The sequence below is a fragment of the Grampus griseus genome (assembly GCF_964374135.1).
Source record: "Grampus griseus genome assembly, chromosome: 2".
NCBI classification, from domain to species: Eukaryota; Metazoa; Chordata; class Mammalia; order Artiodactyla; family Delphinidae; genus Grampus; species Grampus griseus.
In genome coordinates this window covers 166,763,107-166,777,935 of record NC_139018.1, presented here as the reverse complement: position 1 = coordinate 166,777,935, position 14,829 = coordinate 166,763,107, and the positions used below count along the sequence as shown (strand labels likewise).

The 14,829-nt window shown below is 36.8% G+C and overlaps 1 protein-coding gene across 1 annotated transcript in view; it reads right to left on the bottom strand.

Moving 5' to 3' along the window:
* The window catches only part of MYO3A (myosin IIIA), a gene marked incomplete at both ends in the record, with an annotated part of 171,340 nt that extends 160,677 nt beyond the window's left edge, over positions 1-10,663 (bottom strand). Inside the window, 2 exons of the mRNA XM_082648314.1 lie at positions 7,758-7,892; positions 10,496-10,663. Of these exons, the coding sequence (XP_082504440.1) occupies positions 7,758-7,892; positions 10,496-10,663 (303 nt within the window). The remainder of the gene's footprint in view (positions 1-7,757; positions 7,893-10,495) is intronic.
* Positions 10,664-14,829: the final 4,166 nt, after the last annotated feature.

The window sequence follows — 14,829 nt, the reverse complement described above, 5'->3', positions numbered from 1 at the left end:
TTACAATATGCATCTTTAACTTAACACAGTATGCCTTAAAATAATATTATGCCACTTCCTAAGTAATGTAAGACCCTTAAGACTGTACGTTTCCATTTCTCCTCTCCTGTCCCTTTGCTACTGTTGTTATGCATTTTAATTCTGCATGTAATGACCCCACAAACCATAATTATAATTATGGTTTCAAACAGTGGTTTTTTTCTTTTAAAGATAGTAAAAAATATAACATACAAAGTTTCTTATTTATCTTTATATTTACCATGGATAATATTCTTCATTTCTTTTTGCAGGTCTGAGTTTTTATATGAAGTCGTTTTCCTTCAGCCTGAAAACTTTATTCCACATTTTTATGGTGCAGGTCTCTGACGGTAAATTCTTTTCCTTTGATGAAAACATCTGTCTTTATTTTGCCTTCATTAATGAATAACATTTTCCCTGTATACAGATTTCTAAGTTGAAAGGCTTTCAATGTTTTAAATATACCATTCCACTGCACTGGAGGACAGATCAGTGACCACGCTTCTCTCTGACCCCTACATGTCCTCTTGGTGCTTTTGTAATGGTCTCTTCATTATTAGTGTTCAGCACCTTGTTTGTGACATATCTTAGTGTGGTTTTCTTTGTTTATCCTACAAGAGGGATTTTGAGCTTCTTAGATCTGTGACTTTTTAGTGTTTACCAAATTCAGAAAAATTGCAGCCATCATTTATTTAAATACTGTATCTCTGCCCCCCTACCCCGTCCCTGTACTGCTCTTGGACTGAAATTACACACAGTTTAGAATACTAGATAATGTCCCATAAGTCGCAGGGGTTTTTCTCCCTTTTTTGTCTGTCTGTGCTCAGTTTAGACAGCTTCTATTTTCTGGTCTTCAAATTCACTGATCTTTTCTTCCACATGTCTAAGCTGCTGTTAAACTCAATACTATATATTTTTCACTACAGATATTGTATTTTTCTATTCTAGAAGCTCCATTCAACTCTTTTCTATAGTTTTCATTTCTTTCAACATTATGTTCATGTTTTCCTTTTGAAATCCTTGAACGCTGTGATAATAGCTGTTTTAAAGTCTTTATCTGCTAATTCCATTATCCTGGTTATTCCTGGGTCTGGTTCTTATGACTGATTTTTATTCTGATAATGGGTCACCTTTTCCTGCTTCTTTACATATCTAATAATTTTTTATTAAATGATGGACATGACTAATTTTACATTTGAATGTTCAGATCTTGTTGTCTTCCCTTAATGAATGTTGAATTTTGTTCTGTCAGGCAGTTAATCTACTTGTGGACCAACCTGAACATTTCAAGTCCTGTTTTTGAACTTCTTATGGGAGGCCAAGGGAAGTTCTTATTCTAGGGTGAGTCTAGCCCTTCCTTTAACGCATAACCCTTCTGGAGGGTCTCTACTAAGTGCCTCAGGGGTTCCACAAAGATTCCCCAATTTGGCTGATCAGAACTCAAGCATCTCTCAACCCTGCACGAACTCCAGCAGTTGTTCAGATTACTGCTTTTCAGTAATTCTTACCCTAATAATTGTTCTTTGCCCAACTGCCTGAAATCTTGCCCTATACATTTCCAGCTTGGTTTTCAGTAAAAGACTCAAGGGAACCCCTATGCAGATTTCTGGAGCGTTTTTCCTGCTTAACTCTCCCTTCTTTGAAAATTCCAGCCACTTCTGCCTTCCCAATCTTTTCAGTTCAGCAAGATAGCTGTGATCTCCTTGGGAATGTCCTCCTTATGCCCGTGGTCTGGAAACTGCCTCCAAGATTAAAGATGGGATAATTGTAGTGTTCCTCTTGTTTATTTCCTTTTCTCAATGTCACAGTCTTAAGCTGTCTCTTTCCCAGTGTTTGAAAATTGTTGTGTTTTTAAAAATATATTTTATGCCGTTTTCTAGTTATTTATGGTACAGCCACGCAATGATGCAAGTTACTGTCATGGCCAGAGCAGAAGTCCCAGATTACTTCTATGCACGCTGAAATCTGAGAAGCTCTGGCAGTGTTTTCCAAACTTTCCTTTGATAAGAATCACCTTAGTGCCTGTTTAAAAAACTAGTTTCCTAAAACTCATTCTTGGAGTTTCTGCTTCAGTGGGTTTGAGATGGGGATGATCCTTATCAGAGTATCTGGAATATATATTAAAGAACAAAGGTACCACAAGTGTCCTGCTTTTTTTTTTTTCAGGTGGAGGCTTAAAATGTTACCTACTCAGCTAGGCTTTCTTTCACCTCTCTTTTCGTAAAGGGTCTTCTTTTTCATTCTTTATTAGCACCCCATTTATATTCTTCATAGTATCAATAACAATGTGTAATTATTTAATTTGTCTATTTAGTTTTAAATCGTCTTTCTGCACCATTAGACTCTAAGCCCCAGGATGACAGTTTGTCTTGTTCTCCACTGAATGCCCAGAACCTACCAAAATGCCTGGCCCAAAGTAATAGATAATATTTATGGAATTAATAAATGACTGGATGAATAAACTTTAGTCCTAGACACTTATGCATGCACGCACGCGCACACACACACACACACACACACACACACACACACAATGACAGAGGCCATCTTTTCACAGCCACTATGGCTGAGGACATACTAGACAAATAGACTCTGAGACAGAAGACTGTATTCCTCAAGTACTTAAGGTGCTGCTGTCCGGCCAACCAAGAAAGGGTAAATTACAATTTTGCCCTTCGAGCTCATCAGTAGAAAATGCTTAATGCCAGACTGATTTAACTCAATTTTGACTCTGTTTTTTAGTCTCCCAATTTAGTGATAATCAGATGCAGAAACCTAGCGACCTCCCCCGAGCCCCGCCTACATCCAGCCCCTGATCCTCCACAGGAGATGCTAGGAATTAACGGAAACACTAAGCAAAAGAGGTATGTACATTTTACAAAGCAGGTCAGTCAAGAGATATGATAGCAATAAGCAAAAACTAATATAAGTCTGGTATTTCAAAACGAAGCATAAGTAAAAAAAAAAAAAAAAATACATCAGTTCTCCCTTTATGCTGACATCATTAGGAAAACCTAGAATACTAAGTAACAATAAAAATTCCCAGAGACATTTTGCAAAAAAATCAGTTCCCACAAAAGAAAACTTTCTACCCCTTCTCTTCTTAGGTAGTTTCATTACAAATGTGTAACTGGAATTTCAGAGAGCTAGCAACTAGTGCTCTTCTCTATGTCCTAAAAATGAATATACAGAGAATTTAGAAGGAAATAGTTCCTAAACAGAGGCCTGTATATCATTAATGCTCAAAAATGTATAGTGTAACAAAATGAAAGAAAAAAAACAGGAAGAAGAAAAATTGTATCAAACTGAAAGCAGTAATTCAAAAATCACAACTAAATAACAGAAAAAACAGACTATCCAGTAAAATCTGAGCAAGTAATCCCCGTCTTAGAATTTCAATTCTGGATCGAAATATAAATAAAATGATTTTTCAAGATGAAAAACCTCTGGGCAGGAGTTTGTCTAAGCTGGTACGGCGCCCCCGGCACATGCCAGGATGATAACGAGGGATATTACTGATGGCTCAGCCCCTCCAGGACACACCTTCTTTATGTAGATTCACATCAGAAGTCTAGCACTGTTAGCATGACTCTCTGGGTAACACCACAGCCCCTCTTTGGCCATCCTTACCCTCATGCAGAATAATTTATTGGGGCTTTATTATGATAAGAGGTATAATTAGTAGTCATTTTGTAGAATAAAGTATTTATGCCACAAGCCAATTTTCTGAAAGTGCCTCTAAAGCAGCACCTGCACCATTCATGTTTATAAATCAGGTAATTGTACATCTAGCCACTTATGTGTATATATAATTAGTCTAATTTGCATATGTGCAAATCAATTACCTTACATACAGTTTGCCAACTTCTTGCTTTCTCTGTGTTTTTCCCCCACTTTGTGAGTGCAAATAGGTCAGATTCCTGAAATACTATTTTAATAAATTACCATTTACTCTTTTTTCTCAAGCCTTTTAGGGATATTTCCAATACCTCCATCTGATAATAAAATATAAGGACAAAGTTCAAAGAAGCTGTTAAGTCTCTGCTGATTCATTATATCAGGAAGCCACTTTGCTTGTACCTGATGTTCCAAAAGTATTTTAATCAATCTTTTCTGCTCTCTCAAAAGAACATTTAACTATGACCTGGAGTCTCCAACTCACACCTAACTCCAAGTGATTATACTGAGAAATGACAATATAATTAGAATAGGAATTTGTTCGGCATAAAAGACAGTGAATGATCTCATTCAATATTTTTAAACTCTGGGCAAAGTTCTGTACCTTGTGTCCTTGCGCATTTAGGCCTACATTAGGCAGAACACCTGTATCTTCAAATGCTAATTTTCCAATGATTCAACAAGGAAAAAAATTAAAGACGCATTACTGAAAATGTTCTGAAGGATATAAATATACAAAATTTTATTCAAGACTGCATTAAGGATTTGCAGAGCGTCGCATCTCAAATACACAAACACAAATATGAAGTAAATTCTTTACAATTCATTAATTTAAGGCAAAATGGTTTAAGTTCATAATTTATATTCTATTACTTAGGTAATTATGTTGAGATGAGTAGAAGTTTTGCTTTGTTTTAATGCATGATTTAACTAAAACTATAAAGCTATCTTGAACTAAACTGAGAAATACAAAATAATTCTGAAATCATAATAAATTGCCTACCTTTGAAGAACACAACTGGTTATTTAAAAAATTTTTTAAACTTCTATAAAATAATGCACAGTTTCAGATTCTGAGAAGGTTCTTGAAAATTCTATTTTACAATTTTGAAAGACTCTGGTTCAATTAAAGGTGGCAAATTAAACATATACATTTATTTCCTCTCACATGTGAATCTCCATTAAAATGCTAGTAAAGGAATAAAAAAAGTATAAAACCACAAGAGAAAAAAGAACAAAAAGGGAGAGAAGTGGAGAAGAGATCACAACAAAATTTTTCAACATGGCATGCAGATGACTGAGTGGTAACTGAGCGATACAGAGGAAGCCACAAACTGAAGTGCTAGCTGGGGGCTATTTTGAGGTCACCTGAGCAGAGTAACCCGGACAGGGCAAGGTAAGAGTGAAAGTGGAGGAGATGGGAGGGGAGGGGCAGAAGAAAGGGATCCCTTGGAGGTCTCTCATCAAGACTTGACACCCTCTTACCCAACATACAAAATATCAACATCCAGGAGCCTGCCTGAGCACCACACACACACACACACACACACACACACACACACACACACACACAGATGGGGGTTTTGTTCCTTAGAAAAACTGAACTGAATGGACTCAAGATCTGGTGACATCAGTAGCATGGATAACGGGAGCAAGGCACATAACTACATGATGTGCGAAACAGAGAAGTAACCTGGGAAAGAGGAGGCCAAGGGATCCAGAAACGGTGGATTCCACCCAGGTGAGCAGCAGAGAGATATCAGAGGTCAGATACCTGGCAGACCTCCAGAATGGAGCAGGAGGGCATAGGGTTCCAGAGGTGCAATTAATAATCGTGCCAAAATTCAGAATACGGATTAGGAAATGAAAGAGTAGAGAAGTTCGGCCATCTATTCCAGGTACAGCGATCAACACAGCAAAAGCACAGGCCTACCTGCTCAGGACAGGGTGGTACCACTAACCTGGATCTACACTAATATTGTTCTGTATTATAAGCCCTCTGGTTCTACTTGCTTTTTATTAATCAAGTGAATGTATTTATTTTTAAAAAGATAAAAATGATTAAGTCTATCTGAAATTATATGAACCGGAAAAATACGCTAATTTCATAAATAATATTGTCAATCATTTTAAACATACAAAAAAAAAGATGAAGGAAATATGTTCAGAGGTAAGAGTGGTTCTTTTTATAGTTTCAAGTATTTTCTACAATGATCACTACTTGTAGATTTGTTTAAAAACCATAATAGAAAAAATATAAAGTATGGAGACAATATAATTTATAAATGATTACTGTGCAGCAAAATCAATGGCACATTCTAAAAAAGAAACAGAACAATCAAATGTTAATGAAATAATGTGAATACAAGACACAGAGAACAAACCTGTGGTTGTCAAGGGGAAGCGGGGTGCAGGGGAGAGATGGATTGGGAGTTTGGGATTAGCAGATGCAAACTATTATATATATAATGGATAAACAACAAGGTCCAACTGCACAGCACAGTAAACTATGTTCAATATCCTGCGATAAACCACATGGAAAAGAATATGAGAAAGAGTGTATCTATCTATCTATAAATAGATAGATAGATAGATAGAATTCAATCACTTTGCTTTACTCCATAAACTAACATTCTAAATCAACTATACTTCAATTAAAAAAATAATGTGAATACAATAAATAGATGCTGTTAAGGTGAACAAATAAAGGTTTTACTAGCCCTGAGTTTGACAAGAGCAGCGTTTAAAAATTTTTATAAATTTTATTGGAATTAGTGATTACTTCACCTTGAATAAAAATACTCAATGCAAATCAGAAGAAACACATTCTTACATTCTTCTATGACTGGCAGTTACCTTCGTGGGGCACCTTCCAGTACTCCTGCATTAGAGAGGATTGTCCCAACCTATTCTCAGAAATTGAAAAGGCAGACTCCATAAGTTCCCTTCGGCAACTTATTCAATATTCAACACCATTTCCAGTAAGGTTTTTCCCTATAAATGTAAATACAGTCGACCCTCCGTATCCACGGATCACGCTGTTTGAACCCAACTACGTGGAACCCACAGATATGGAGGACCCACCGTACCTGGTTCTGTAGTTTATGTCATTAGTGTTCAGTGAAGCCAGAAGAAGAAATTACCAGCTCGCCATTTTTGCCTAATGAAGCCTCAGGTACATTAATTTTCTCTCATATCATAGCACCTGGCACTGCGCCTCTGTCACGTGTTATGTTGAACAAAATACGGATGAATAAATAAAAATTATAGTGAAGTCCCTTTATAACATGTTCTTCTGAAAGAAAAATAATCCTGGTTTCTTTAGTCTTTTATTGTGGAAACGTTTTCTTTTATTTTTTTTTTTATTTTTTTTTTTGTCTACACAGCGTGTGGGATCTTAGTTCCCCCACTAGGTATCTGACCCGTGCCCCCTACAGTGGAAGGGCGGAGTCTTAACCACTGGACTGCCAGGGAAGTCGTGAAACATTTTCTTTTAATCTTTAATTAATTTTCTTTCATTTCCCCATGTTTCTAAAGGTGGCAAGACCAGAACTGGGCATAACATTCTACAAAGGATGTGACCAGCCAGGAACATATTAGAACTGCTTTACGGGGTCAATGTTACATAAACATTAAGTCATTCCAAGACCACACTGCAGGGGTTTCCCTGGTGGTGCAGTGGTTAACAATCCGCCTGCCAATGCAGGGGACACGGGTTCGAGCCCTGGTCCGGGAAGATCCCACATACCATGGAGCAGCTAAGCCTGTGCGCCACAACTACTGAGCCTGCACTCTAGAGCCTGCGAGCCACAATTACTGAGCCTGCGCGCCTAGAGCCTGCGGGAATAGAGCCCGTGCTCCACAACAAGAGAAGCCACCGGAATGAGAAGTCCACGCGCCGCAACAAAGAGTAGCCCCCGCTCGCTGCAACTAGAGAAAGCCTGCGTGCAGCAACCAAGACCCAACGCAGCCAAAACGAAATAAATAAATTAAATAAATTTATTTTAAAAAAAAGACCACACTGCAAATTTCCACATGTAAAATAATGTTGAAACACTCACCTCAAGAACCAGCCACAGCTTATCTCCATTTATTTTATCCTTCTTAAAGTACATGCCATAGAATCTGACCACATTAGGATGGTCAGAAAGTGCTTTTAAGATGTTGTACTCTGCTTCAATCTCTTCATCAATATCCTAGTTTCAAAAAGTCATGGGGAGAGAACGGTGAGGAAAACATGAATGAAGTCAAAGAAACAATTTAGACTACCAAATGTAGAATTTTATTTTGTCAAAGCAAGGTCAGAATAGTTTTTACTGCACTCAGTACTATGTATTGAAACTTCTCATTACACTGCTTAAGGGGAGAGATTGTGATTTTCCTGCTAATCATATATATCTCTAATTACATTTATTTCGTTGAAAAGGAATAAATAAAAGGCTATTTTTGTGTGCAATGAGAAAGAAACGCATATGGAGAACCACCTAAGATGATGTTCCTTTCTTTGTAGTGTTAACTTTATTTCGATGGCAAAGCCATTCATTTGAAATGAAAACTTTTAGCTGGTTCATTTTGTTTCTTTGAAGTACAGGATATTCGAAGGCTATCAAAAACTAGTCATACATGCAATGAACTCCTACCTTTCCAAAACAGTGAAAGAGTTAAGTTACATAAATTGGCATACAGCCTTTAGTTAGCTAAAGGCCCATTCCCCAGAAGTAGAATAGGTTGTTATCCCATCAGTAAAAGTGCAAACATGACTAGGTACTTAGTCATGTATCTAGGAAAATCACATATACATGAAACAACTCACAGAGTCATAAATAAGAAAAAGACTTCTAATATTTTACGGTAACATTTAATGTCCACACTGTTTTAAGACAGAATCATGGAATCAGAGAGCTGGAAAGAATTTCAGACCAGAGCTCTAATTTGAGAGGAAGAAACTAAAGCTCAGGGCAGTCAGGGTCACAGGAGCTGGTTTGTGTGAGATCCAGGACTAGCCTACTGCCTTCTAGTATTGCTCATTTCCTCCCTACCTTGGAGAGAAGATTATTAGTTCAAAATCCATAACAGTGAGACCCTTTTAATAAAAAGTTTTAAAAAAGCCACTCTGCAAAATGCCTGGGTGCATCTAAATTTATTTTATTAAGATTATAATCTTCTGGTTATAAATCTTTTTTATTTGACTTGTGGCATGATGAATGAGAGTAAATAAAGAATTCTTAGGGAAATACACAGGTACTGTGACAAGAATAACAGCAGCAAAAGAACATATTTCATACTGTAGTTATGAATCTACATGTTTCATTTAAGCAATAGAACAAGACATGATGTATAAGGTTAGCAGTCTACCAAACACGAGTAGATTATGAAAGAATAACGGCTACATGTATTCACAAGCCACTTGTTCTTGTCCACAAAGAAGTAGAGGAATGGGAGAGAGACACTGATTATGGGGCGATACATTGGGATCAGTCTGGAGCCCTTTCTCTCGCCACCATGGACCTCAACCCTTAACAGTGAAGACCAAAGGACAGACCCATAATTGCAAAGACCAGAGGCACAGTTACTTTGGTACAGCCTAATTTGTGTCTCTCTTCCCTCAGTTTGAATGGTAAGAACTTTCCAACAGGGGAACATGAACACATGCAGCATCAGTGAAGCCTGGTCACAGTGCTATTTATTTTTTTCCCTCCAGTGTATCTAATTTACTACTTGAAAAGAAACCCCACCTTCCCTCTCCTCTGCTCAAAGATATATGAAACTATGTAGTTATCATGGATTTAGCAGAAATAAACTATCAAAAAAGAAAGAGCAACACCAAGGTGAACAGAGGCCCAGGGGCAGACCTTTTGCAGAGTCCTACAGTTTATGAGCGTAGCAGCGGTGACAAGGACTCTGATGCCCTCCCCACACACATCACGTCATTTCCATCACACGGCACTCCCATCACGTGTGCAAGAGCTGAGTAATTGGAGAAGCTGCTCTCAGTAGAGGTTTGGGGATTATGGGATCACTGAGCTTATTCTAGCTCCCCCCAGGTGCTAGGGGAGAGCTACGTATGTCCCAGTAGCTGAAAATACTCCCCAATGTCCAGCTCTCACTCCCAGAAAGAAGAATCTCATCCATCTCCTCATGCTCTTAAAGGCAAAGAAAGACGAGTTTCTCTCATCACAACTGGATTTCCCCAAAAAAGCAAAGGAGGAGCCCATTGGGGCACTGCTGAAAAAGAGGCCATGTGGACTGACCAGGACATTCAAATTTTCACAAGGAACCTCACCCTGGTTATAAAGGAACATCATTTCTGCTCTGGAAACACTTAAGTAAATTAACTTCGCTTTTCTGAATGAAATTTAATTTAAAAAATATTTCTGGTTTGGAATAAGAGGAATTCTGCCTGAAGCCTAAATGAACACAGGAAGAAAAGGAGATCTGGTACAGACGATATTTTAGGATTACTTCTAGACCCATAAATCTGTATTCTGACAACACTTTGAAATCTCAAATAATATTAAATCAACTGTTGAGCTGTTGAGAGTTGTATTATTTATATACTTATTTGCATTACATATTTATTCTTATATCAAGTATTTATTGTACCTTATTATATATGTTAAGCATATAAACAAGGAACCTCTAATAAGTAGACTTTTTTTTTAAAACATTTTCTTCAAATTGTAACTGACATTGTGATAAATAAATCAAGATAAGATACCTAGAGACTTTTTAACTGTTTAATACAGATTTTTTTTAAAAAGTTACTCAGCAGGAAAAAAAAAAAACCAATGTGACTTACATGAATCGGATCCAGAATTTTGACTGCTGCTTTTTGGCCATTTTTCTTATTCAACACTTTAAAAACTTTTCCATAAGTTCCTTTGCCGATTGTTTCAGTGATTTCCCATGTATCAGAAGGATCGGGAAAGTTATCAAAGATGATCGTTTTTCCAATTAATGGAAGCATCTTAAAAGTTTAAATCACTGGAGAGAAAAAGCACAGAGTTTCATCTACATTTGATTGGTGATATTAAATGGCACATAAACTCACGGGAAATTATCTAATATTTTCACTGATATGGAAAATACACAGCAGTAACCAAATGTACTGAGAGTCATGGAAAAATTTTAATTTCAATTCTTTTTTGCAAACAAATGAATATGAGTTTAATAATGCTTTGTAAGCAGGGCTTTCCATGTTTAACACAGTTCCGCTTTAATTGCTACTAATTATTTTCAGATTAAAATAAGAGGCACATATTTAAATCATTTTGATTTACTGCTTTATATGAACCTTAGAGATGATAAAATTCAACCTCTCCATCAAAGCAAGTCCCACACTTTAAAATGATTATGTTTTGTATCACTGGTCTATGTAAATAAAACCCAATGATCGGTCCCCCACTGCTTTTAGGACGAAATTTCTTTCATATAAACTACCAGGTCCTTTAAAATATGGCCCTTGCTTAATTTCCTATGTCTCAACACCTCTTCCCTCAGACACTACAAACCAGCCACTTGGGATCCCTCAGCTCATTTCTTTCTTGCTTGAGGATCTTCATATACACTATTCCCTCCCACTTCTGTGGTTTCTTTGCTACTACTTATCTTTTCAGATGTTAGCTTAGATGTCATTCCCTCCAAAGGTGACCACTCTCCATCCCATTTGGGTTGCGTGCCCACCTCTGCACTCCAAGATCACTCTGAACCCACCTTGACCTGATATGACTGTATGCCCAGCACCTGGCACAATGCTGAAATAATTAGGAGAATATGGCCAATAAGGTCAAGTGATTTTTGAAGAGATTTTATACATAACCTAAGATAAGATCTCCCAAGTAAAGCTTTTAGCCTTTCATGTTCCCCTTATACTACATTCAACCATTTCTATAAAATTACAAAGGAAAAAAAAAAGGAACAGAAAGAGAAACCAGAACTTGTAGCGGTCCTCAGAATTTTTCAATTACCTGTGCAAAACCTCCCTCTTTTCGATGTTAAAACGTTGATGCCAAAAAAAAAAAAAAAGTTGATGCAGTTGTGCTTGTATGTGTATGCATACACATAGAAACACATCTATTAATAAATGTGTTAATATTACATACTAATATTAGCCCATGAAATTCACTTGTCTGACCACAACTTTCAACTTCATTTAATCCACCAATCCACTGAGTCCTCGCTTTCTTTATATCCATCAGATCTCTTCAGTCTTCATTCCCTCTTCATTTTCTCCTTCCCCAGCATAAATTCTACAGCTTGAATTATTACAACTTCCTTGCAAATGCCCTCAGCACTCTTGTTCTTCTCTTTCTCCGCCACCAGTCTCCTGGGGTTGAGAAACCAACTCTGGTTAAACTCTGCATCTTCTTCACACCTATGCCTGTAGCTAGAGAAAACCACACAACTAGGCTGTATCGCTTCACTTTAAATTCAGGATAAGAAACTTGCAAGTAGACCCTCAATGCTGCCCAGCAATTCTACTGCACTTCCCTGGTTTGTATATTCTCTTCTCTCTGGGGTGATCAACTATTTCACAGTGATCTGTGTCCTCAAATTTCTCTCTCCCCAAATTGTTCCCTCTTTGCTGTCCATCGCCTCCCACAAAATTTCCCAACTGACGCCCTCATTTAATAATTAAGTGACAGGGCTTCCCTGGTGGCGCAGTGGTTGAGAGTCCGCCTGCCGATGCAGGGGACATGGGTTCGTGCCCTGGTCCGGGAAGATCCCACATGCCGTGAAGCAGCTGGGCCTGTGAGCCATGGCCACTGAGCCTGTGCGTCTGGAGCCTGTGCTCCGCAACGGGAGAGGCCACAACAGTGAGGGGCCAGCGTATCGCAAAAAAATAATAATAATAATTAAGTGACAAAATGGAAGCATTACTAAACTTAATCTTATCTCAGAAACTACAAACCAACATGCATCAAACACGAGGAGTTCATTCTATTTATCATCAGTAATTGCTGTTTGGCCTCAGTCTTTTTCTTCTGTTCCATCTCATCCATCATATCTCAGCTCAAATATAACATTTTTAGAAATGTCTTCCCTGTATATTTTATTCCTCCATCAAAATGTACGCTACAGAGGGTACAGACTTTGTTATTTTTACCGCTGTATCCACAGTTCCCAGAATGATGCCTAACACATTGCAGACAATGAGTAAATGCTCGCTAAATGGGCAAATGTTTATTTGTTTACCTGTTAATTCTGAGAACTGAGATCTTATCTCTCTTGTGCACTTACAAATCTTACAATGCCTCACTCTGTGCCTGGCATATAGTAGATGTTAAATACATAGCTGTAGCATAAGTCAATCAATATGGTTCTTCCAAAAAAGTTTTTAAATGGGAGAGAGAAATAAGGATTAGGAGGAGCTGAAAAGAATTTGAAAATCTAAACAAAATAAGGATCATATTCTGATTCATTATATTTAAGGGGACGTCATCCAGTAAATGGCTATGAATGCCTGCTGAAAATTACACCACTACATAAAAACACACTTATGAACAGTGCTTACATCACTACATAAAAACACACTTATGAATAGTTCTTACAACACTTAATCCTTAAGAAATTTGTGCTTTTGATCCGAAATGCAAAGAAACAAGTAGGAGGTAATCAGTAATAATCATCCACTTTAGTGATTTCATAATCAGTCGCAAGATAACTACTTTTTACATCTAGCTACCTGAGTCATGCAAATAAGCATTTATGCCATCCACATAAGGTAAAATTTGGACCAAAAGACCAAATTAAGTCTTATTAAATGCCTGAAGTAGGAGTTTTCAACCAGGAAAACCATTCATTTTATGGAATATTGCCTTTTCAGTGGCAATGTTATTGAACACTAGTTTAATTTCTGCTGTTTTAATATTAGGGATTAACTGTTGGTCTTTAAATATACAGGCATATGAATTCAGTTAAAATCGACTGAACACCAAATGTGTGCAAAGTATTTTAGAGTTTTGGGGATACAAAGATAGGTAACTTGTGGATAGATAAATAAATATGTAACTATATTATGAAAAGTGATAGGTAACAGAAATAGGCATGAAGTGCTATGGTCGCCCAGGTGAAGAAGCAATTAATTCTGAAGTATCATGAAAAGATACAGAAATTAGCAGTACTAGAGCTGGACATTAAACAAGAACAGGAATTTATCTAAAATAGAATTTCCTCTTTAACAGTTCATAATAAGACAAATATTTAAAGCAGTGCACTGCTACATTATAAAACAATAATCACAAAATGACAAATGCACAGCCATTTTGGAAACTGAATGCACTTAGTTAAGTCCCACTTAAAACAAACAAAACTTTTAGGCAAAAGAACACTAAAAAGACTTCCCCAGAATTAAACAGTAAAGAATTTCAAGAATTAGAATAGAAACAAGCCTTATGACTCCTAAACTACACTTCTCAAATACACAGTTGTTTATTCTTTAAGAATAAAATAAAATGTCACAGTTAGTAAACAACTATTTAATGATTACAGTAAATTGCATTCAACATAGCAATGTTTATATTTTTTCTAGTCTTCAGCACCCAAAGAACAAAAAAAAATAATTCTCTACCTCATAAAACTAAAACATATAATTGTTCTTAATTATATGATCATGTAATCTAAAGAATTACTTTTGACATATATATATATATATATATATATATATATATATATATATATATACTGTATTTTGATCTATGTATTTACCATAACTCTGAAAAGGTACTTACAAAGCTACATTTTAAAAGGAAAAATCACCTTTTTTAGTTGATTTATTATATATTGAGCTACTGAGGTTTTTCTCATGACAGAAAAAAAGACCATAATACAATAAAAATGTGTCTTACTTCAGGATCTTAACACTCATCTCAACAATTATTCTCACTGCTTTTGTAAACCTGCACTTAATTCTTCTTTACTAAAATAATCAGACTGCCTGCAGGCTCATTCTAATACACAGCATACACAGGATGATCTCGCATTGGGCTGTCTCTTCCCTCTGTCTAGAATGCTCATTCTCCAGAAAGCCACATGGCTTACTTCCTCCAAGTCTTACATCAGCCATCACCTTTCAATAAGACCTACCGTAAAATCTCAAGCTGCTGTCCTCCACTCCATCCTGCCTCCTAACTC